At 40.7% G+C, this 25,460-nt stretch overlaps 2 protein-coding genes across 2 annotated transcripts; both read right to left on the bottom strand.

Moving 5' to 3' along the window:
- Positions 1-1,115: 1,115 nt before the first annotated feature.
- On the bottom strand, positions 1,116-5,696 carry LOC148400237 (uncharacterized). The gene is made up of 2 exons (XM_088372012.1): positions 5,459-5,696; positions 1,116-5,265 (listed from the first exon to the last, which is right to left on the bottom strand). Exons 1-2 carry the CDS (start codon positions 5,559-5,561, stop codon positions 4,439-4,441), a joined length of 930 nt encoding a protein of 309 aa, XP_088228138.1. The 5' UTR covers positions 5,562-5,696; the 3' UTR covers positions 1,116-4,438.
- A 4,892-nt stretch (positions 5,697-10,588) lies between these two features.
- gch1 (GTP cyclohydrolase 1) lies at positions 10,589-23,025 on the bottom strand. The gene is made up of 6 exons (XM_088371672.1): positions 22,546-23,025; positions 17,478-17,587; positions 13,586-13,641; positions 12,505-12,536; positions 12,354-12,438; positions 10,589-11,915 (listed from the first exon to the last, which is right to left on the bottom strand). The coding sequence occupies exons 1-6, from the start codon at positions 22,904-22,906 to the stop codon at positions 11,789-11,791; spliced, it is 771 nt and encodes a 256-aa protein (XP_088227798.1). The 5' UTR covers positions 22,907-23,025; the 3' UTR covers positions 10,589-11,788.
- Positions 23,026-25,460: the final 2,435 nt, after the last annotated feature.

Genomic DNA, 25,460 nt, shown 5'->3' with positions numbered 1-25,460 from the left:
TTCCTTTTCAAGTGTGGAAACCCATGACGTTAAAATACACTTGCCAATTATATTAAGTACAATTGGTATTGCAACGCATATAATATTGTAATCATCACTGGAAGCGATTTTCCCACCACAGCCATGTTCACTTGCTGTTTGTCTTTGGTTGACAAAAGACAGACAATTGTGTGTAGGTGAAAAATACTATATAAATAAGGTATAATAATATAATAAAGTACCTGAAAGTACAGTATTTGAACCAGAGGCACAACTACCTTCTGAGTGCTATGCAGAACCCCCTCACCCCCTTTATTTATTTATTTATTTTATAAATTGCGTTTATTTTCATCAGCAGCCTCAACAAATGGAAACACTTGCACTCCAGTGCGTGCGTGTGTGCGTGTGTGTGTGCGTGTGTCTCATTTGTGCCCATGTGCATTGGAAGGTTGCTCAGTTCTGTGTACTGCAGGGGTGTCGCACGCCAGTTCTCAGGGGCCGCATTCCAACATGTGTTCCAAGATTCCCTCATTAAGTGCACCTGTGTCAAAAGTTAGGCTCCTGCAGAACGTGAAAATGGACTAATATTTTCACTCAGGTGTGTTTAACGAGGGTAACTCGGAAAACATATTAGAACGCGGCCCCCGAGGACTGGAGTTCGACACCCCTGGTGTACTGTACTGTGCCCTCGAATGAGCAGTCATGTTTGTATCAAACAATAAGAGTATTTACACATATATGACCATGAAAAAGTATATGAGTTTGTATAACATAACAGAATGAGTACATATTGCTGTTTCTCCCACTTCACGGCCCTCTCTGGTTTTTTAGTGGCTGGTATTAGTGTATGTGATCTGTTTGATTAATTTGAGGTTAATGCCGTGGTATCAAATGAACTAATGATCATTTCGATCTCTTTATATGTCTTGACATGTGAAGAAATTGACAATAAAGCAGACTTTGACTTTGATATGCTGTTTATGATACTGTTAGGCTACGGATTATAGTTATTGATCTGACTCCAAATTGCGATCAACACTTAACACATGAGTTGCTATGTCCCAATCCACACACTGGCGCACCTAACAATTTTGCGAGTTCGTTCTGTCAAAGAGAAGACCAGTCGATCAATCAGACCAAATTTACCAATTGTTTATTCCTGACAAAGGAAACTAATACAGGCCTGGGTCCCGGGTCCCTCACTAAAACTCGTGCGTTTTTGTGACCACCAAAAGACGACACATTCTTCCGGGTTGCCCAGTTTTGAAGAAACACAATATGAATATTAAAGCATGCAAAACATTGTGTGATGATTGGTCGATGGCCATCTCCTCCCCGTCTAGGTGTTATTGCTGAGGTCAGGCGGTTGGGTTTTCCCCGCGAAGCCCGACCACCTGGATGATGTTGTTCTCGTTTCTCACCGACCTTGAGGTGTTCTCGTCCGGTACTCCTTGTCTGGGCCTATTCCACAATACTTCGAAGAAAACAAGTTCATGCAGTTTGCCTGCACATTCTTTGCCACCCACCAATTCACACGAGCACTCCAATACTAGATATATTAATATGATGATAAGTTTAACACAACCTTAAAAAATATGTTTGCAAACTGCTGAAAGCACATTTCCCTTTAATACTTAACTTACTTGTGTCGTAAAATGTTGGGAATTACATCTCATGGATCTCCATTTCTTAAAATGTATCACATGACGCATGTCATCATTCATCATCATTTAATATCATTCTACCGTAATTTCCGGACTATACGTCGCGTTTTTTTTCATAGTTTGGGTAGGGGGCGACTTATACTCAGGAGCGACTTATATGTTTTTTTTCACAAATTTTTACTTGATCATTAAGACATCACTTACAAGTATAGTTGACCACTTCCCATGTTTTTTTAGTATAGTTGATCACTTCACATGCTTTTATATCTTTATCTTGAACATATTCAAAACATAAAAAATAGAGAAAACATCAAATAAAGCAATTAACACTTTAAAGCACCATATCCAAGTCCACTGTCTGTTTGCTCCTCTTATATTTATTATTATTTGTTTACTTATCATTTATTCAACACTCTTATTTATTCATTGTTTGTGCCTTCTTGTTTTTTTTTGCGTTGCTTGTATGCATATGTGTACTATCTCACCGAGGGATAGTGGGAACGTAATTTCAATCTCTTTGTGTGTCTTGGTATATGAAAAAAAATCGACAATAAAGCAGACTTTGACTTTGATAAAACAACCAAATAAACAAAACAAAAAACTACATCTGAAAAAAATTATATTTTCAGACGAAACTGGATGAGGGCGCTCTAAATTTCACCGTTGGCCGTGACTCACCAACTGGGTGGGCTTAAGAAAAATGGCACCAAAAAAAACCTCATATTTTGCAGGTTACAAACTTCAAGTTGTAAAATATGCAGCTGAAAACAGTAATCGAGCAGCAGAAAGAAAGTTTGGAGAACCGTGATGTACCAATGGATTACTATTTCAAGTGACGACTGTGGCACGGCGCGGCGGTTGTTTACATAAAGGACAAACGTAACCACGTAAGGACTACCGGCATCATTAGCGGTGATCATTTCTAAGTGACACAGAGGACAAAGAGTTTGAAGGAATTAAGGATTTGGAGTGACATAGAAGGTTTGCAAAACTATTATGGCTTTTACGCACGCCCGGTCCTACTCTACTGAGTCGGGGGCCGGCGCTCGGCCGAGCGGCTGTCCGCGAACGCTGCATGGGGCTCGGACATGGCCATTACGCACGCCTGGTCCTATGCCAAGGAGTTCTCGTGTCTGGAAGTCCACGCCGCCACACGCTTGGAAGTTTGTTTTGTTTAATAAAGAGCCGTTTACCAAACCACGTCTATCCTTGTACTTTGTTAACGCTACAATATAGTTATATACTAGATCTGTGAAATAAAGACGAGGCTGACGTCAGGGCGCACGCGCGGCGATGTTGACAAAGGACGAGGAATTTGATCGATGGATTTAATGGATTTCAAGTGCACGGATGATTTGATAATATTATTGGCTTATATTATAGTTATTTGAAGTATAGTTTATCTATCGTTATATGAGCCTGTGGAATATTTTGAAGTGCAAGCGCCCTCAGCCGCGCGCACCCATTGTTGACAAAGAACGATCGATGGATTTAATGAATTGGAGTGACACCGATGGTTTTATAAACATGTTATTCATGTAATAGTTGTCCTTAATCACTCTATATGTTACGGCAGGCCCGTTCTCAGCTCTTTGTTTGTGTTTGTCACGTTAGCATACCTATCGTTTAGCCTGTTGTTGCTCGTTCATGACTGTTTTTGGTGTGGGATTTTGTCGAATAAATTGCCCCCCAAAATGCGACTTATACTCCGGAGCGACTTATATATGTTTTTTTCACTTTTTGGGGCATTTTATGGCTGGTGCGACTTATACTCAGGAGCGACTTATAGTCCGGAAAATACGGTACATAATTCCATATGATTCAATACTTATCCACATGATTCCACATTGTTCAAAACGTCTTGACAAAAATGGGGGCAAAAACCTTAAGATGAACATGAAAAGTAAGCAACTTGCCCTGAATATTAATTAAATTTACTACTGTTAAAAACCACAACTAGAAACAAAATTAACACCAAGTATAATGAAAACTGCAAAACTATTACCATCCCGAGAGCAGTTAACTATATTATCATCAATGCAAAAATTCATGAAGTTTGCACAAATAGAAAGTGAAAACTTCATGAATCATTACTCGTCTCCCCAACACACTCAGAATGCCCAATGGAGCAGGCAACTGAGCAGGCAAAAGGGTTCTCGACAGTGTGGATTCTTATATGAGTTTTTAAGGTTCTCTTTGCTGAAAATCTTTGGCCACAAACTGAGCATGAAAAAGGTTTCTCACCAGTGTGTATGAATTGTTAGACTTTCCTTCACTGGAAATCTTTGGCCACAAACTGAGCATGAAAAAGGTTTCTCGCCAGTGTGGATTCTTGTGTGCCTTTTTAAATGGTCCCTCTGAGAGAATTTTTGGCCACAAACTGAGCATGAAAAAGGTTTCTTGTCAGTGTGGATACGTGTATGTCTTTTAAAGGTTGCCCTGTCAGAGAATTTGTGGCCACAAACTGAGCATGAAAAAGGTTTCTCACCGGTGTGGATTCTTGTATGTATTTGTAAGGTTTCCTTACGACTGAATTTTTGGCCACAAACTGAACATGAAAAAGGTTTCTCGCCAGTGTGGATTCTTGTGTGCGTTTTTAAGGCTGCCAGACAACGTAACTTTTGGCCACACACTAAGCATAAAAAAGATTTCTCGCCACTGCAGAGTTTTGTGTGCGTTTTTAAATGTCCCTTACAACCAAATTTTTGGCCACAAACTGAGCATGAAAAAGATTTTTTGTCAATGTTGGTTCTTGTATGAAGTGTTAGAGTTCTCTTCCCAGCGAATTTTTGGCCTCAAACTGAGCATAAAAAGGGTTTCTCACCAGTGTGGGTTCTTGTGTGCTGTTTTAAATGTCCCCCCTGAGAGAATTTTTGGCCACAAACTGAGCATGAAAAAGGTTTCTCACCAGTGTGGATCCTTGTGTACATTTTTAAGTATCTCTTATCAGAGAATCTTTGGCCAGAAACTGAGCAGGAAAAAGGTTTCTCGCCAGTGTGGATTCTTGTGTGCTGTTTTAAATGTCCTCCCTGAGAGAATTTTTGGCCACAAACTGAGCAGGGAAGGTTTTTCTTTCTTGTGTGAATCTTCATTTGTTGTTTCAAAACACTGTTATTAGCACAACATTTCCCACACTGAGAACATTGCCTGTGTTTGTTTTGAGACTCATCAGCAGTAGCAGTAGCAGCAGCAGCAGCAGCAGCAGAAGCAGCAGCAGGAACATGTGACGACACGTCATCACTATCTGATGGTGGAGCTGCTTGTGATCCTCCACAGTGGTCTCCATCACCTTCTCTGGTCATTTGTTGACTTGAGCTGCAGCTTGGGGGCTCCGCCCCTTTGCTCACCTCACGTTGACCCTTATCGAAACACTTCACGGGAACACCAGTCAATGGCATCTTGCATGTGTCCTCTTCCTCCTCCTCCTCCTTTTTAATATCACAGGAGTCGTCTCCCTCCTCTTTAATACAAGGCCGGTCCGGCTCTTCCTCCTTGTTTATGGTGCAAAGAATCGTCTGCTCCATTTGTTCATTCAAGTGGTGGACCTCTTTGCCCACATCTTCCTCTTTAATGCAAGTAAGCTCTGGCTCCTGCTGCTTAGGACGAATAGCTTCACTGATGTCTGCAAAACAAGACAAACGCGCATCATTTCAATGTATATTAACAATGAAATTTACAGTTAAAGAGAAACTGGCAAAACCTATGCAAGGCATTTTTCCATCTGCCTTAATTATTTTTGATAGAATTCTACAAAAAATAAACACTGGAAGAGAATTCAAAATGGAAAATAGTTTTTTTCCTCAGCAAGTACTAACCATCTCTGCGTAACACAACATAAGGCTGCAGGCAAAGAGCTTCCAGTCGTCGACGACTACGGTCCTTTTCCTCCACGTACTTTGCTGCGGTGTTTGCAAACATTTTTACACTGCAATCACAACACTTGTTCAACAATGTTTGGCTAACAAAGGCGGCTTTTGGACAGCGACGCGAGAGCTATTTTAACTTTTTAAGAGAACGACGGTTAAAAAGCCGGTCATCATCCGGATACGTGACGTCACTGGTCACGGAGGTTACGTTGGTGATGTGCACTCCAGTTTTTTAAGTGAACTGAATCTTTAGAATCGGTTCACTCATGATTCGTTCAAACGAATCGTCCCGCCCCCCCATACACACGATCCGTTTTTGTTGTTGTTGTTTTTTTTAATTCAATAACACACACAACTAAGCAATACACCTCACAATACAACAGACAAAAATCAACCAAGTAAACACATGGTAATGTCAACAACGGCAATGTACACATTTTTCTCTATATTACAACATCCCGTGGAAACAACCCATATAGTACATCAAACAATACAACTACACAACCCCCTAAAAAAAATATATATATTATAATAATATTTGGCTCGGGTAATTCACACGGGGTGGCGTGTCGCACCAGAACTGGCGTCATTCTGACGTAAAACGCAGTGGCGTCAGTTCCAATAGCAGTCTTCTAATATCGATGTTTTGGGAGTGTGAAAGGAAAGAACTAGCCAAGCAATGGAGCAACTATATTGCATCAACCACTCTGTGTGCTTTAACATTTTTACTATACAAGTTAAGTTATAAAAGGAATCCTATTTTGTTACAAAATGCAACAGACAGTTTATACCGTCCCGTTTTCAAAGTCAAAGTCAAAGTCAGCTTTATTGTCAATTTCTCCACATGCCAAAGACACACAAAGAAACCGAAATTTCGTTCCCCCCTATCCCACGGTGACAAGACATGGCTCACAACAGACAAACAAGTAAACAAGTACAACAAAAGCGTGCTGAATAAATAATGAATAGATAACACAACAATAAATAAATAAATAAGAGGAGCAGAAAAAAAAGGAGCAAGTGCGCGTACAGCAGACATTCCCGAAAATAGCGCAACAGTGCCGCACGCTACGCAGAAGGGGGTAGCGAGTTCAGGGCCCTAACAGCCTGGAGAAAGAAGCTGTTGGCGAGTCTGGTGGTGCGGGAGCGCAGGCTCCTGTACCTCTTCCCAGAGTGCAGAAGGTCAAACAAAGAGTGAGCCGGGTGACTCACATCTCTGGCAATCGAGGTTGCCTTGCGGGCGAGATGGGAGGTGTAAATGTCCTTCAGGGAGGGGAGCGAAGCACCAATAATCTTACTAGCCGTATTCACAATGCGCTGCAGGGCCTTCAAGTTCTGTTCAGTGCAGTTACCACCCCAGACAGCGATGCAACTGGTGAGGACGCTCTCAATGGTGCCACGGTAGAATGTAGACAGGACTGCCTGAGGAGCACATGCACGCCTGAGCTTCCGCAGGAAGTACAGGCGGCGCTGAGCTTTCTTCGCCAGTGACGAGGTGTTTGCGGACCAGGAGAGGTCCTCACTGATGTGCACCCCCAGGAACTTGGTGCAGCTCACCCTCTCCACCACAGCACCGTCGATGATCAGCGGGAGGTGTGTTGTGTGACCCTTCCGGAAATCAACAACGATTTCCTTGGTCTTATTGACGTTCAGCAGGAGGTTGTTGTCCCTGCACCACGTGGTCAGAAGGTCAACTTCCGACCTGTACCGAGTCTCGTCGCCCTTTGTGATGAGACCCACCAGCGTCGTGTCGTCAGCAAACTTCACGATGCGGTTGTCGCTGTAGGTCGCAGTGCAGTCATGCGTCAGCAGGGTGAAGAGCAATGGACTGAGCACGCAGCCCTGAGGGGCCCCCGTGCTCAGCGTGATGCTGGCGGAGATTTTGTCGCCAACACGCACCACCTGAGGCCTCTGACAGAGGAAGTCCAGTAGCCAGTTGCAGAGGGAGGTACTGAGGCCCAGCTCGTCGAGTTTGCAGATGAGTCGCTGCGGCACAATGGTGTTGAAGGCAGAGCTGAAGTCCACAAACAGCAACCTCACATATGAGTCTTTTCTCTCCAGGTGGGTGAGGGCCGAGTGGAGGGCAGAGCAGATGGCATCCTCAGAGGACCGCTTGGCATGGTACGCAAACTGGAAAGGGTCAATGGTGGGGGGGACAACGGACTTGATGTGCTCCATGACAAGCCGCTCAAAGCACTTCATGATGATGGGCGTCAGTGCCACGGGGCGGTAGTCATTGAAGCAGGACGGTGCAGGTTTCTTCGGCACAGGAACGATGGTGGGATCACGGTACAGAGAGCCGCTCTGTGACTTTAGACCAACTGCCTACCTCGTTTCATATGCAAATGTAATGATGCCACACAGACTGTTGTTAGTTACCCGAATGTCTTAAATGTTGTACAGAGGCTGAGATCAACCAGAGTCAAATTTGGCATGCGCAAACTTGGTCAATAAAGCTGATTCAGATTTTATTATGACTTCCATAAGCCTTCACATGCATTACAACACTTAACAATCCATGCCCCATTTAACTTCAACTACAGCAATAAAGTGACACTGAAAATGCATAGTCAATTAGGAAAATAATATCTGGGCTTTTATTCCTAAAAATTCTGAGAATCGTCTTAACTTAAAAATTCTTAGCTAGTGTTGGATTTTGTCCACAATTTAGGGAGCGCGCTATCTGCGCCTCACGGCAAAAGCCATTGCCAATCACCTGTTATCCAATTTACTCACTGCGTGCTCGTTTGATTTCTTCAGATTTAGGAAAATGCTAAGACACTGATGCAGAAATTAGACTTACACAGGTTGGTTGAGTTCAATCACAATTCTTGTAAAGAAAGCTCTATTTTCAGGAAAGTACAATACAGTGCTGGGCCTTTCAAGAGCAGAAAGTCTCCATTCAGAAAAGGCAACATTCAAGGTTCTTTGGTCAGCTTATATTCATTTGCACATGCCAGTGTGGGCCGAGTTTGATGGGTGATGAGTCAGGGGGTGTGGCAAGTTCGCAGGCGATTCTGATTCCATGGGAGTGGTGCTGGTTATGGGCGATTCGGTGTGTGTGGGGGGTGTTGTCTTCCATCGCGTCTTTCGGCCTTGGCAGTCATCTTTGGCCGAGTCCTTGGCTGGCTCCCTCTGGCACCTGCTGGTTTTTATCTCCAAGTGACCTTCCTGTAAACATGCTCCTCCATTCTTGCACATACACTGTCTCACCTCATTCTTTCATCATTCTTTCAATTTTGTCATTTTGTACGAAATTATGTGAGCTTTTGGCTGTGACATCATTAATCTATTACTGTTCCCTGACTATGCAAAGTTTGTACTTTTGATATTCCATGTCTTTATATTGTCAGTTTAATCATGCTTCCAACCGTATCTTTTCTTTGTTAGGCAAAATATTTCCCTCTGTGCAGAGCGTTCAGTAGTAATCGAAAAGCTGGCGTCTCGCATTAGGCGACATATGACGTGTAGTCAAAACACAAGATATAATCCGGTACTGAACTGTCAAGACGACTCTGGCCGTGACCATGATTTAGAGAAAAAACATCAAGCATGCATTACACAGTTCCTTAAGGGTCATTAAGCTATTTAGGCAATATATCAAAAGACATTTGTTATTTCAAAGTGCTCAGAAATACATATCAGATCATAAAGTTTTGAAAACCTTTGTCATTACCACCTATCAAAAATGTCTAGTTATGTCTTCTTTATTGATTTGGTGTGTAGGTATAATTATAAGCTTAAAGTGTTTCTTTTATTGATTTAATATGTGAATATACTTTTCTGCTTATGTACTTTATTCAATGAGGTTTGATCACATCTGTTTTTGTATTTCGACTCCATTCCTTCACTTGGAGTGTTTTAAGAACATTGTCAGACAACTCTGAGCAAGTAATGGACACAAACTCCTGTAATGAGGTGTGTGGTCATCATTTTAAAAGCTGTCATTGGCTCTTCTTCTGCTGCTTCTCTTTCTTCTTCTATTGGTTTTTAACTTGGCAGCTGGCAAACAACCTAATGGCGCATTACCGATATCAGCTGGTGTGATGTGTGGATCCTGATTTCACGCAGTCTAAAAGGAACAATAAAGAGAAAATTGAATGAATGAGTGAATAATTAAATAGCCTTTATCCTAGTAATTATATCAATTTACCTGTAATAATGCAAAGCATCTTACACTTGGGGATAGTGGGAAAAGGTTGGAAACCCAAATCGAACTCAGCCATAAAATTTATTCTTATTGAGACATTGTAATTGTAAATGATATTTTACGGAAAAGAAAATATCAGTTTAACTATATTTATCATTCTTTATTATACTACAAACGTAGGAAACGTGCTTAGTATTCACATTATGATAGTATTGTAACTTTGCAGATATTAATTGCCATGTTTGTTCAACTAGATTTTTGTAAAATTGCTCGGTTCATTTATCCCTTTTTGGGTGTATACCTCTCCTGGTGCTTCTGTCCGCCATTTTGTACTCTTCCCTGATTTCAACAGACATCAGCTTAGGAGCTCGGATTCTTCAGGAATAGCTTTTGCCCATACTAGGATTTAAGTTTTAGATGAAGGTCGGCTAACATGGCCATAATACAAATAATATTCAATTTAATTTCCTTCGAAAAGTCTTGATTTCCTTTCATGATCAAGTTCATTGTATCCTTCCTTCTATGGCACCAGTTGAAGAGAATGGATCTCATGTCACTTAAGGAGCAGGTCTCGAACTGTGCTAAAAGGTTACAGCATATCAGTCCAAACCAGTGCATTGATCCCAGCCGCCGGTGCAAATGCCCATCCATACAACTGCCTCCTCCATGTTTGATGTGTTATGGTTGTGATGCATTCTGTTACATGTGGTAATTATTGATGTACCTTCTGCCATGGATTGGAAGACTTTGTTCTGCCAGTCATTATACATCGCTGGCTGGCAGGATAGCTAGGTGAATAAAGAGAGACATGATCATGTTGGTGGTAAACTATCTTGGAATGTTTTGGTTTAGCACTGGAATTTATACAATTATGCAAAAGGTGTGTTGAAAGCTTGGGCAAACTTCATACCAGAATGATCAAACGTATATTTCAAGACAGATACGATTTGTTTTATTGCACCGAATAAACAAATATTTGTTTACTGCTGTGCATTTGTAGTGACTTCATTGGCTTCAAAGACAATCTCACAACATCACATGAGCCTGAGGGGAAAAACAAGAACTTCTTCCTGTTGTTACAGGACTGTGTTATTTTTGATTAAGAAATCTAAATAAACATGAAATGACAATAATAGAGAACAAGCCATAGAACTGGCCTTCCTTCCCTCTCAGCAAGGCCACACAAAAATGAGACAACTGCAGACACCCAACAGCCACAAGCCACGTTCATGAACAGACAATTCAACTTTTACCAACGCACAGGACAACATAGACACGTACTGTCACAGGAACACAGACACACACGTTGACTTGATTGTGCTCTACTTTCACAATTAGCGATTGAGCCGAGTTGGCACATAAAGACAGATCCTTCCATAAGAGAATAAAAATAATCATCAGAATACATATAGTACCTTTCTATATTTTAAAACATTTCAGAGTAATGTCTCTGATTATCACCAATCTATTTTCAGTGGAGCTTGAGTCTGTCCCAGCTGACTGACCATTCACACTTGTGGGCACTTAAGCGTCTTCAATTCATTGAACATTCATGTTTTTGGAATGTACTGTCCGAGGAGGACCATCTGTCCATCCGTTTTCTATACTGACCTTGTGATGGTTAGGATTCACACTGTGTCGAAGCAAACTTTGAAGTGAGGTGCACCTGGAATGGTCACCGTCGAATTGCAGTGCACCAAGAGACAAACAACATTTGTTTTCACCATGCGGGCTGGACTAACCGGAGAAGGTGCACATGGCTGGCAACCAGTCCAGGGTGCACCCCGCCTCTCTGCTCCAGCTCTGAGGGACAAGCGCTATAGAAAATGGATGGACTGTGATCATACAAATTATACTGTGAGGTATTCATAGTCATATTGTATTTTCACCTGATGTTATCATCTTGCGTATACATACTTCGTTTTTCTATTAACACTTAAAAACATTAAAACATTTTCTTGTGGATTACTCAGACTAAAGCCTCTGATGTGGAGTTTGAGGCAGACAATATGTCTGAAGAGTGGAATGTTTTACTTTCTCTGTTAACATAAAACACACACACACACACACGCACACAAGTGCACATAAGCTGGTCCGTGTAAGCCCCAGCAACACGCGGAGGAGGAAATTTAGCTCCTGACCAGCGTCAGAAACTCATCACGAGTTTTGGGGTCTTCCCTGAAGACTCCCAACATAGTGCTGGTGATGGTCTTGCTGTTCATCTTTTGGACGCCTCGCATCACCATGCACATGTGACTGTGAAAACAAACGGATGATGTTTAACACACTGCCATAAGAAATGATGGTGACAGTTGCATCATAAATAGTAAGTAAGCAATTATAATAAACTCATTTACTGTTTAGCATACATAAGGTTATGAAACAAGAAAATAGAGCACATATCAGCTCGTCTCAACTCCTTGCAGAGGATACTAAATAATGTTAATATGAGTACCTACTGTTATATTAAATGTTTAAATGTGTTGCTGCACCATTTGTGTCCATCATGTGTTAGCATTAAGCTAGAGGACTATATGTTTGTTTTAAAAAAGTGATTTTGATGGCTGTATGTGACAAAAAGTGAAAAATGGATGGATGATTAAGAATGTTGAAATGTGACTTTGCCTGTCATTGCCAGAACAGTTAATAAATGTTGGACTGCACAAATAGGTTATCTATTTTCTGTGTACGTACGTAGCTTCGATGATAACGCCAACCCCGGTGGGGTGCAGAGCTTCAGTGATGGCCACAGCAATTTGCTTAGTCAACCTCTCCTGAACTGTGAATAATAAACAGCATTGGTGAACTCAACATGATGGCTGCTAAGCAAAGTTTTCGGATGTACCTTGTAGTCTGCGGCTGTAGATCTCCACAATCCTGAGGAAAGAGCAAGTTTGTGAAGTCCAAAAAACACTTTAAATATGTTCAATATTTTATCTCAGTAATGTTCTTAAACAATGTCAAACAAACTAACAATGTAGCAACAATCCATCCTTCCATCCATTTTATGAACCGCTTTATTATCCGCTAATGAGACATTTATTAAGTCAATAATAGCAGCCGTGCGCGTGTATGACGCTTAGGGTTAGGATGCCATCACGTGAAGTTGCGATACCTGCGATTTCTTTCAAAGCCAGCAGATGGCAACATTTTGACAAATAAATCACCCCAGTTGTAGCTTCTGTAAACACTGTTTCATAAGGTTTTCCAGCTCTGATGGATGTCGACCACAGAGTTCTGAGTTGAAAGGGTTCAAATGAGCAACATATCCTCAAGAGCATTCTGCTGGTGCCCTTTGACCTGCTGACTTTCTCAGTAAGCAAACCGCTTCAGACCTTTTCAAAGCTTGGTATGCTGTATACAAATGTCACAAGAATAAACAGGCTGCAACGAGCAAAAAAGAAACTAAATATTATTTTTATATTTATTTAGGTAAAGGTACTTTATTTATATGGTGCATTTTACAACAGATGCAACAATAACAAGGGGCTTTACATCTAAGTTTTGATGACATAGTTGGGACAATTTCCTTGTGATTTAGTGGCTACATCTTTATTGGCTGGTCTACCGAATCAGTAATTAGCTGTAAAGTCATATTCTAAGTCGTCTTTATTGGCTGGTCTACCAGAATCAGTAATTAGCAGTAAAATCATATTTTATTGTTAGAAGGCATGCTTATTTGTGCGTGTTTGTTTCCTGGGCAGTGTTTAATTGATCATGTTCGATGGGTGTGCATTTTAAGAGGATTATTAGACTGCTTATTGAATGTGTGCAAGTGCAGACCTGATCCCATTGACCCCAATACCTTTAGGCTTAGCATACTAAAACCACTTGCGACTGCACACACGCACACAAACGCACGCACGCACGCACGCATACAGACACACACACACACACACACATTGATAGTAACAAAATGTTCTCACCTGGCTAGTTTGCTGAGACCCAAAACTCGCTTGTTGGGGAGGTAACCAATGTGAACCTGCACAAAGTCAACAAAGCCAGTTCAAATGAATAAATTAATAAAAAGATAATGAGGCAAACTTGTCACACTGACAAAAAAAATCATAGCAGGTTTGTTAGTGAGTTTATGTACACCAAACAAGTTTGATGTCAATTTAGTAGGTGTGGTAAATAATACAAGTACTAAACACAATAGAAGCCACAGTGACGTTAAGAATGTCTTCTTCTGTGTGGTTAACCTTGAGGTGAACATCAAGAAAAAATCCCAAAATGGCAGACATCCTGTTATTTGATATCACAGCCAACCAATGACTGATGTGATCTTTGCTCGCTGGGGTTATTCTTTGTGTCAACAAGTGACTATCCTTGATTGTTTCTGATCTAATTTGGTGGTTAGCTTGTATAGTTGAACGATGATGGTTTCTTAACTCATTCACTGCCAGCCCAGATAAAATAGATATTTGACGTCTACAGGCGTCAATGGCAGTTAATATACAGCAGTTGGAGAAAAATCTCCACGCATAGGCTAAAAGAGTGACGAGGGCAGAGTAGCTGGATATGCAAGGAAGGATGAGTCTTGGCGTCATCAGCTGGACAATCACTGCCTTAGAGTGCTGCAGGGTCTAATTCTGCAACACACACACACACACACACACACACACACACACACACACACACACACACACACGTACACACTCAAATGCTCCACCCAAATGTCAAACGCAATTTGTAGACCAGATGAGAGAAAGGGCAGCAGCACAAGCGTGCAAAGATCTCTTTTGCTCATCTTTCCTCCTTTTTCCTCGCCTTCTGTCTCCTTCCTGCTGCAGAAGTCTGATAGCAGACATCAAACATGTGAGAAGACTTCACTTTGTATTATCTGCATCACCTGGGTGCGGGTGTTTTCATGCATGTGTTCGAGACCAAGAGAGAGCGTCACGGACAAAAAAATGCACAAAATCAAACAAACGCTAAGAACAAAATTATATTTGTTAGAGGCAAACCATCATTGGCAAAAACATCACTTTACAAATCAAGAGTTAAAAAAAAAAAGCCAAATATTACATCAGTCTTGCATGGAATTTATTTCCGGGACTATATTCTTGCTTGTTGACTAAAGTGGACAGCATCGTGACTGAGTCTTTAGATAGGAAGTTAGAGCCTTAGATACACTGCCACTTGGGTAAATTGAAAAATAAAATGTGGTGGCTTCTAGGTCCTGCTCATGCGTACAGCCAAACTTAGAGGAGTCACTGTTGCAAAGATTGCCAAACTCAAACTTTAGGTGCTTCTATTTTCAGTTTTACTTGCTGAAGTCTTGTTGGAGAAATCTCAAGTTCCATCATTTGCGCATGTTGCAAAACTAAATTCAAATCCAATCTACGTATATGTAGTTCAACTAATTTTACAGTAGACGACTTGTATTCATGGATCAAAGAAAGCTATTAGAACAGTCTTTGAAGGGAAATATAATTTGTAATTGAGAGTTTTACATGAATTTTACTCAAAAAAAATATCCATTACAATTTTGGTTAAATAGTAGAAGTAGGAGAGGGGAAATATGTGGGAAAAAATGCTAATTAGATAAGCTGTTCAGAACATGTATGAATGCATGAATGCTTTACAGCACTATTTTTTATACAATTCATTTTATTTATTAACTCCCTGTTCAACAACAAAGTTTTTGTGCATATTCTTGAATTCATCTTGAATTTTGTCTCGTCTCCGGGCGCGCCGATCGCAGATGGGTGTTTCTACCGCACTCCCACCTGCTTGTCCCATATGTGGCCCACCCGCACATACCGTATTGTCTTTACTTTCATGCCTCCCTGTAAATTACCGCAATCACTGTTACCTGCTCACTCCCTGTTCAACCATCTGTTTATGTCAGTGTTTCCCAACCACTGTGCCGCGGCACACTGGTGTGCCGTGAGAGACGTTCAGCTGTGCCGTGGGATTGTCCAATATTAATTACGGAGCGCATTGTAAACAGGATCGCTAAACCACTGGTCAGTTCGCGCAAGGCCTGGTCAGCCACTTGCTAATCGTGCATGTGTGGAGAATCGGAGAATCTTGAGATTTCATATTGTGTCGATCTGATTGTATTGCATCGGCACATATTCAGTTTATGTGTGTGTTGCCGTGTGCTTTTGCTAACAGTGACAGACACTATGACGGTTGTGGTGCGTTTGAGGTCCAATGGAAATCAGAGCATGCAGTTCAACCGGAGAACCTGGATTGGTTATTTTTCACATACGTAAAATAAGCAGTCAAGTCGAGATTCCTCGACTGTGATAGCCACTCAGCTGCTGTCAGAACAGCAGAGCGTCTTTAAAAGTGACTTTGTTCTTATTGTTGCAGTATTTATAGACCTAGTCTAAAACAGTAAACAAAATCACGTTGATTCTTTTATTTTAATCACAATCACTTTAAATAGTTTATTTCTTACACCGTCTAAAACCTTTTTAAAAAACTGTCACTTTTATTTAAAAAAAGGAATACAATTTAAAGAATATTTAGTATTTATTTCTATTAAATTATTCGACTCTCCATACATATATAGGAATAGGACTGTACGTGTTTCGTTGTAATATAACTGATTTTAATATAGGAGCTTAACAGATTTTTGTTGGCGGTGTGCCGCGAGATTTTTTCCAATGAAAAGGTGTGCCGTGATTAATAAAGGTTGGGAAACACTGGTTTATGTAACCCATACTGGTTATACCCGTTCCTGCCCCTGCTAATCATCCTGCTGTCCGTAAACCACAGGACCATTCCTGTCTGTCTTCATGTTCTCCACTACCCCTTTCCCTTCAATAAACATTGGTCCAAGCTGCACCTGGTCGCCCTGTCTCCGTTCCATTTTACTTCAGAGCTTCCATGTAATTTGAATTAATCTCACGCAGCACTGTTAAATCTTAGCAAAGCTGCCTCACACAAAGAGGCCTAATGTGTTAAATCTCAGTTTGTGCCATTTTAGTGAGTTGTGATAGCACTTTGTCCCTTTGTGTCAGCCACTATAGTGATCAGCCCAGGGTACAGGAACTCTCATTCAAAGGGATATAAAGCAATAACTAGGGGTCAAATATGTGACCAAATGATGAATGGAATGGAATGGAATGTTTTCTCTTATGATGCTCTCACAGCCACTGATATGCAAAAAAAAAAAAAGAACCAAGAGGATGTGTGTCACTTCCTGTCATGAGTCACTGAGAGCACACAGTTGAGAGGGGATGGTTAGCGACAACAATGATGCGCTTTTGAGACACAACCACCTGATCACACACACACACACACACACACGCACGCACGCACGCACGCACGCACGCACGCACGCACACACGCACAGATGACCAGAAAACACTTTGTCTTAATGTGTGATTCACTGATGTCACCAGAGGCTATTTACACCGTTGGGGGAAAAAAAAAATCCGATGGCTACCGCCTTTGTCTAAATTGACATGCACCTGCAGGCAAGATGGAGGGATGAAACAGTTTATGCCTGAATACACATAAAAAGGGAAGAATAACCAATCAGGTCTCAGATGCAGAGTAATGATGTCAAAGCGGTTGGCCAGAAGCGGAAGCTAAAGTTGAACGTAAGTAGATTTTGGCTAATCAGGTTGTTTCTCATTTTGTCTGTTTTAAACTACATAATGAGTGACCACCAAAATAGCAATTGTGACATACATATTCCTGGTTATTTTCCAGTCAATCATCAGTCAGACTATTTCTATACCAGCAACAGATGGATGGACAAACGGATAGATAAACAGATCTTGACCGGTCCCAATACACATCACCGACTTTTGACAGCATGTGTGTGTTTGTACATGTGCATGCTACATCACTCACCCTGCCGATGATGGGCACCAGGTGATGTTCGCACATGGAGAACACATCAATGTCTTTGACGATCACCATCTCGTCGTGATCTTCATCAAAGATAGCATCGTTCAGCACGTCTGCACACAAAAACACAATAGACATTAGATTACTTTCTTTCCAAGTTGACACTTTAAATAAATTACTAGTTTATTTTGACTACAATTTTTATTTGTTGTAAGTGTCAAAATTAAAACTTTACATCCATCTCTTGTGTCTTAAGATATGAACATAACACCATTCAGTAAATTGTTACTCCATTTTTTTAAGTTACAGGTGATGTTTTTCAATTTTTTTTCTGTACCATATCAAGTTTATTACTGCATAAATAAGTACTATGGTTATAGATTGATTGATATTTATGATGCTCAGCAACAGGCAGAGTTTTGCCCAAAATTACAATGCATGGTTAAATCTGTATCTGTCTCAAAAACCTGATGTTCATTTTTAATTCAGCGTCAAAACCACTCTTAGGGACACATAAAGCTGCCTTTGATTAAAATTTTTTTGTTGACCTGCAATGTAATTTATTGTCATTTATTTTATCCAATTGAGTGATGCACCTTCGACTTTTGGCAATCCCTTTATCATCATTTTTTTCATATCAAATTAAAGTTCTGCTTCTATACACTCCTGTTGCTTTATTACTTTTTTCTTTTTTTTGTTGGTCACCAGGGTTCAATAAAGCGCTTTTATCGTTTTGTGACGACAAAGACGCTTCCCAGCCGTACCATGTCGGGTTTTAATTTCCTGACTGACAATCAGTTAGAGGCAGTGAAGGAACAACAGGGGGGAGGGTCACCGACTTGTTGCTGTTGCTTATCGCAGGACTGTAAAGTAAACACGAAGCCAGGTAAAAAGATGATGGGGAAGCACATTTAGAGGTTCTTTTGGACCTCATCACAATCAGCTGTCTAATTACATTTCTGTAACGTTGCCAGGCGAGCCAATGTAAATCATTGTCACAATAACCTCAAAATGTTGGTGTTGTACTGTCCTGTGTCAAGTCAAGTCAAGTTTATTTATATAGCCCGAAATCACAAGCAGTCTCAAAGGGCTTCACATATACAAAACAAATTGACGATTAGTCTCAAAGCATCCCTTGATGCAAAGAAACACTTCTAGTCTTTGGAGATATGATGAAAGGTTTTGATTGACATGTAACTTTATATCGCTAATGTACGTCATTGGTGCATTCTTTTATGATGCTGAAGTCAGTTTTTAGACAGAATGCTGCATTAACCAGCAGCTGCGACGTCCACTCTCCAATGTAACAATAAAGCAAACGTGACACTGATGTGCTCTTTTGAGATTTTAAAATGTTAGTATGAACGCTCCAACTGCTAATCAGCTAGTATTTTGGTTGGTTAATTCAGAGACGAGCACTGGGAAGGAAAACCTAGCCTGAGAATGACGTTGTCACAGGGTTGAAACTGTAATAACGTGGTAATTGGAGTGCTTTATCTTGTCAAGTACCCGAAGATGTGGCAGGTAATAACACCTAGTTAGTACCATGTTTATTACAGATTAAAAAAAAACTGTGATGGATAATGTTGGATTCTTAAGGTGTTTTCTGCGTACCAAAAGACTTAGAAACTTACTAGAATTTTTAAGATCACAGACAAGTTTTGGAGGCAATACTGCTGGCAAATTTTCAATGTTTGCATCTGTAGAACTTCTTTGGCAATAGTTCAATTGTTGCTATGATAAATACCTTGCAAATATACTGTGTGTACAAACATGCACACGCACACTTCCATACACAAACATCCTGGAGGATATGGTTAAGTCAAGCTTAACTAAATGGCTGGCAGCTGGTGAAAACTGTCATCTTGGAGGAGGAGGGCGCACATCAGGTAATGACAGTTTGACTCATCATCACTTCATATATTTATCAGCATCTTGCCGAGAACAAACAGTTCAAACGCTTCTGTAGATCTTTTGTCATACTACGTGGCATCTGCATTCAGAACAAAAACAAGAGCGAGCTGATCTTGACACAGAACAGAATGTGGAGCAAACAATCACAATTCATGCTATCAGCTGCTGTAACTGAATTATACGTCTTCACGGGGTAAGCTACAAATTTAAAGGCTATTTTAGTCACAAAATAGTAAATACTTTTTGCACAGCCATAAAAGGCCTATGACACCGATGAACTGTCACATTTGCTCTCCACATATCCTGAACACACAGAAAATGTGAGCACAGAACACATGTGTATCTAATGTATCATTTCTTGATCTTTTTCTGTGGTGTCTACTGACTTATCATCCAAAAGGCACTTTACCGTCTGCCACCAACGTAGTCATTCCATTGCAAGAAAATCAATTGAAATTGATGGTGGCTTAATGATGTGCTGCTAGCACCTAGTGGTCGGGGTCAAGTGATGGCTTGTATGTCAAAAAACTCAAAGTCAAGGCACAACACTAATATTATTATTATTCTTTAATTTATTATTATGATGATTATTATTATTATTATTATTATTATTTAATTTATTATTATTATAATTATTATTATATCATTTTGTACTTGACAAAAGAATAAAAACTTAAGGACTAGTCTTTCACGTGCCGGGACAAATGGCATTAGCCTATGATGATAGTTTTGAGTACCGTATTTTAAGAAAAAGACATATAAGTCACACTGGAGTATAAGTCACATTTTTGGGGGAAATGTATTTGATAAAAACCAACACCTCGAACAGACATGTCATCTTGAAAGGTCATTTAAGATAAAAATAGAATAGCGGCAACAGGCTGAATAATAAATAAATAGCATAATAAAGAAGAAAAAGACATATAAGTCGCACTGGAGTATAAGTCGCATTTTGGGAGGAAATGTATGTGATGAAATCCAACACTTTGAACAGATCTTGAAAGGCAATTTAAGATAAAAATAGAATAGAGGCAACAGGCTGAATAATTATACGGTATGCTAACATTACATAAACACATAAACAAGGAACTACGAACGTACGTGACGTAACATATTAAGAGTTATTCAGAGAATTATAACATAAATAACATGCTAAAAACTTTACCAAACCATTCGTGTCACTCCAAATCACTAAATTCAATGAAATTTTCATCCTCTGTCACTTTTAAACAACTCTGCAAACTCCAGAGGTACAAGATGCAGCGCTTCCTCTTCTACGTGGCTTACGTCAGACTCATCGTCAGTTACAGTTCCAATTATTCCACAAGCCTAGAGCGCCCTCTTGCAGTTTAGTGTGAAATTAACATGTGAAGTGATATAATGTGTTAATAATTTCACTTAAGTCGTACCCCCGGCCAAACTATGAAAAAAACTGCGATTTATAGTCCAGAATATACGATACTTTGGATTTAGAAGTTGAATAAATATTCCGTTTTGAGTGCATAAGGTTAGCACGTCCGCTTCACAGTTCGGAGGGTGCGGGTTCGATTCCACCATCGGCACATCCTGTGTGGAGTTTGCATGTTCTCCCCGTGCCTGCGTGGGCTTTCTCCAGGTACAACGACTGGCGACATACTGAACCCCATCAGTTTCATATGCGCATTCACCGAACCCCTCTTTGGGGGGGGGGGGGTAATGACATACCAGCAAATCAGTGTGACTTCTGCTGTTGCCTTTGCAAGACCAGTTCAGATATGCGTTATCGCGAATTTACACGACATTCAGGTGTGTTCGGCCATCCGCGGGGGGGGGGGGGGGGGGGGGGGGGGGGAATGACATACCAGCTCTGCCGAACCCCTGAAGCCGACTCACCGAACCCCTAGGGTTCGATCGAACCCAGGTTAAGAACCACTGCTTTAGACTAAATAAAGTAACAATTTTGATCAACCAGTAGAAATAATCACATAATTTCCAATAAATCTCTTTATATCTTTTGGTCATTTGCTGGTCAACAAGCGGATTTCTCCCTCATGCTGTGATAAAAGCTGAACCCATGACCAGGGCACACACACACATATACACCTGTTCGCCCTTGCACACACACACACGTGCGCACGCAGGCACACGATTACAACAACACACAAACACACCTGAACACTCAACAAACAGTCCAGTGACTCTCACTGAAGGGTTAAACTCTTTACAAACAACCAGCTTTCCATTGCAAACTGGTTTTGTGTGTGTTCTCTGCTTTCCAATAAATCAAGGGGGAGGCTTTTGAACCAACCAATGAGGAAAAAGCGGGTTTGAACACGCAACATACTGCATGCATACCATCGTGATTCTTTTCAGTGTTCATCCTCTGTTGATCATAAATTAAGAATTTGGTGCATGTCACCTTGTCATTGAAGCTGGGTTTCTCAAATGTTTCTTCTATTTTGTCGCATTCTTTCTTTAGAATTTAGCCTCACAGCACGTAAAGCTAAACTACCTCCAGATGGATTCTTACAGAGGTGGATGAAGCGAGGAAAACCCTGATTTCACTGTATTGTACTGAAGTGTGGCAAAGTGGGCCCATGTGGTGCTGAAACCGCTTTAAAATTGTTACAGGGACATGAGGCCCAGCGCATGGACTCAAATAACAGGCCGGTCTCGAACACAAAATCACATCAATGTGCGGCTTTGAAAGTTTGCAAGGAATCACAAAGCAGAAAATGCTGGAGTGATTTAAGTCTAACCAGTGTTTCCAGGTGCAGCACTTGGATGTTCTCTCATTTTTTGAAGTCTGTACATTGGGTGTGTCTCTTACGTATTCCAGCATTCCAGCGGTCAAATCAAACCATTCATTTTACATCTGTCATATATATTATAACCGCTTGTTTGGCAGAAGATACTGTGGTTGTCTACCACTGTCATACAAACAAGCGTCTTAATTAAAAATTAAGAGCATAAGCAATTGTTCCTCATAATGGCATTATTTAGTAGTTTGTTGTGCTAATGTAAGAAGATGATATTCCACTTCAGATCTGATTGCAATAGATGTGGAAAAATTTAAGAACCAATTACTAGTATGAATGGTTCTTCACAAAAGTTATCGGAGGACATCAGAGCAATACCAAATGTCCCTCTGAAACTCTTTGCAGGATTTAAAACTCACCGATGATAGTCTCCTGGTAGCCCTTGGTGAAGAACTGCATGGCGGTTGCGGCTCTCCAGGGAGTTTTGGCGAGCCCCTGCCGATGTGGGTCTTCTCCAAGTCCACGTAAAATTGTAGTGTAGGCTTCGGCCAGGGACGGCAGGCTCACCTCGTTGTCCTCCACGCTCCTGGTGTGCTCCTCTTTCCAGCTCTCCGTCACCGATTGCGTCGACCGAGGCGACCCCGACTCGGCAGCAGGACCCTGGAGAGCAGCAGGGGGTCTTTTGACCACTCCATCAAAGTGTCCGTTGATCACCAAAGTGGCGTCCCCCGAGTCTTTTTTGTCGGTTAAAGTGAACTCAGTCTGCTTTGAGTGGTCCATCACTTCAGTGGCCCTCTCTCTCTCTCTCTCCCTCTCTCTCGCGCGCCCTGCAGCCTGCTGAACACTTGTTGAGTCAAGTCTCTCCGTACTACAGGATTATATATATTTTTTTAAACAAGGGACAAGCTTCCTCGCGATATATACCTACAGATTATCCCCAGCTGAGTTCTTATTGGCCAGTGGGCTTTCAGTGGGCGGGGACTTGCCCGTTTTCTTCACAAGTGGCGCCAGAAAAACTGGAGGCAATTTGTTCTGTCATATGACTTTATTTTATGATTTAGGGTAACCAGATTTGCGTTTCTGAAAAAGTGGACACCTTTTTTTTGGGGGGGAGGGGGGGGGGCGTGGTCATTTTTTTAATTGGGGGTCATTTGTGTCACGTTATGACACAAATTACAAAGTGTCTGTATAGCAATTGCATTTATTGGCCCGAATAACACAAACCAGCATATATACAATAACAAAAACATATTTACACTAACAAAAACATACTATGTGTACATTGACATTTTTGAGTTTTATAGTGGTACACTAAGTAAAAAAAGACAAGAAATACGGCCATCGGTGCATTTGAAGAAGAAAAAAAGGGCTCCTCTTCAGTCCTCCTCTTGCGGGTTGGTACCTCTATTTGCCACAGACACGTAAGTGCCTGCCTTGCATGTCAAGCACTCAGCTTCATGAGGATCACGACCCTGGCGAAAGCACCGGATTTTTTTTTTTTATTCAACTTCTCCGTGGACGTGCATTTTTCTTCCGACATTGCTTGTAAACATTCGGTGTAGACTGACTGGCCAGCCCACCCTACTTCGTAACAAAGTGACTAGATTTGAGGAGAAGGGCGTGACTTAAGAATTAATTATTTGCGAACGATACAGAAAAACTTGGAATTGAGTAAAATGGAACGGAGTGGCAATTCTATTGACAATGTACTGTACATGTATGTTTGAGGCAGTCCAACAAAATCCCGGACGATTTTTTAAATTCCCCCCGGATGTTTTTTTAGGGCTCAAAAGTAGGACATGTCCTGGGAAAAGGAGTGGTGAGTCAAATGACTGTCAAGAATTAAATCACAGAATTAGAGATACCTACAACTGTATTATAAGTATTTGTATGTGTGATATCTACCATGTCATTTGACTATACATAATTAAAGTCATTCATATATTCACGTAGATGTCTACAGATAATTATGTAAATTTTAAATATCGGTAATGAGAAATTTAATTCACATCAATGACCAAATTGAAGTCTGTCCTCTGCAAAAATGTGCAAAAATTTGTTTTCGACAGAGATCTCTAATTCCAATTCAAAGTATTTCATGTCATTTTGACTAATACTCAATAATAATATTGCAATAATTATAGAATTTTTTAGCTAACTTTTACAAAATTAAACATAAGAACCAAAACAAAGCAATTATGTCTGCTGTTGGTCTTAATTTGTGGAATAATTGTGAAAATTACTTTAAAAGGTGCAAACCACGCCTTGTGTTCACAAGGTAACCGAATGACAGTTGAGATTAGGAAGAATGTAGCTGTGGATACCTGAAGTATTTTTTTGTGGCATTGCTTGCCATCCTTGGCAAGATGTGGTGTTGATGATTGTTGTGAATAAGAAAACTATTGTTATGGAAATCTGAAATGTTCCTTTTTGACAAGGCAAACCTGAAAATGACGCGTCTGGAACACATAACCCCTTTATTAGCTGGGAAAGAACAAGCAGTACTTTTTCCCCAGGCAGTTTTTTAATGTGAATATTTACTATTATCCTGGTGTTTAGCGAGTTTATTTGCAAGGTAATGGCAAAAGAACATACTTTTCTCCAGGCAGTTTTTACCATCCAAAGCTCACTCTAGCATAACCAAGAGTCAAATGTTTTTTTCCCAGACATGTAGACAACTGCCATGCAAACCAAAAAGGACACTCCTGTCAATATCCTGCCATTCTACGACACTGTCAGGTGTTGGGATTATTTTTTGTTTTTTTATCGCTTTTGTATTCTACAGTATTGAAGTTGCCGTTTTTTTTGTTGGGGAAAAAAAAAGTCACATCTGTATAAGTTATTTAAGTGATGGGGTGCCACGGTGGAGCACTGGTTAGCATGTCCGCCTCAAGGTTCTGAGGTACAGGGTTCAATTCTAGCTCTAGCCTTCCTGTGTTCCTCTTGAAATGTTCAAAAACTCCCCTGTAATTGCTGCCTTAGCAAGCCAAAACTTCAAATAAATATATAGTCATGGCATAAAAAGAGCTATCTGCAGTAATCCCTCATTTATCGCGGATAATTGGTTCCAAAAACCACCCGCGATAAGTGAAATCCGGGAAGTGCGGTCACCAACAAGAAGTACTGGGCAGGCTAACGAGTTTGCGGAAAGATACTAATTCGCGATCGTGCTAACACGCGAAAACGGACTTCTAAAGGAATGTAAACAAACATTTGTAGCAATACTACATTGTCCTAAAGCTTAGACACATGTTTCCTCAATTTAGAAGTTTTATTTTGACTTTTAAATTATTTTTTAATTTGGAAAAAAAATCCGCGATGCAGTGAAGCCGCG

This window comes from Syngnathus floridae, chromosome 3 (genome assembly GCF_059516105.1).
Source record: "Syngnathus floridae isolate MCC-2025c chromosome 3, RoL_Sflo_1.0, whole genome shotgun sequence".
Taxonomy (NCBI): Eukaryota; Metazoa; Chordata; class Actinopteri; order Syngnathiformes; family Syngnathidae; genus Syngnathus; species Syngnathus floridae.
Note: the sequence above shows the minus strand (reverse complement) of the source record. Positions and strands in the feature narration are given on the sequence as shown.

Excerpts from the sequence above, each read along its gene's own strand:
- LOC148400237 (XM_088372012.1), bottom strand. The coding sequence starts at position 5,561 with ATGTTTGCAAACACCGCAGCAAAGTACGTGGAGGAAAAGGACCGTAGT. Across the intron at positions 5,266-5,458 it reads TGTTGTGTTACGCAGAGATG|ACATCAGTGAAGCTATTCGT; the intron begins GTTAGTACTTGC and ends CTTGTTTTGCAG.
- gch1 (XM_088371672.1), bottom strand. The coding sequence starts at position 22,906 with ATGGACCACTCAAAGCAGACTGAGTTCACTTTAACCGACAAAAAAGAC. Across the intron at positions 17,588-22,545 it reads CTACCAGGAGACTATCATCG|ACGTGCTGAACGATGCTATC; the intron begins GTGAGTTTTAAA and ends TTTTGTGTGCAG. Across the intron at positions 13,642-17,477 it reads TGGTGCCCATCATCGGCAGG|GTTCACATTGGTTACCTCCC; the intron begins GTGAGTGATGTA and ends GACTTTGTGCAG.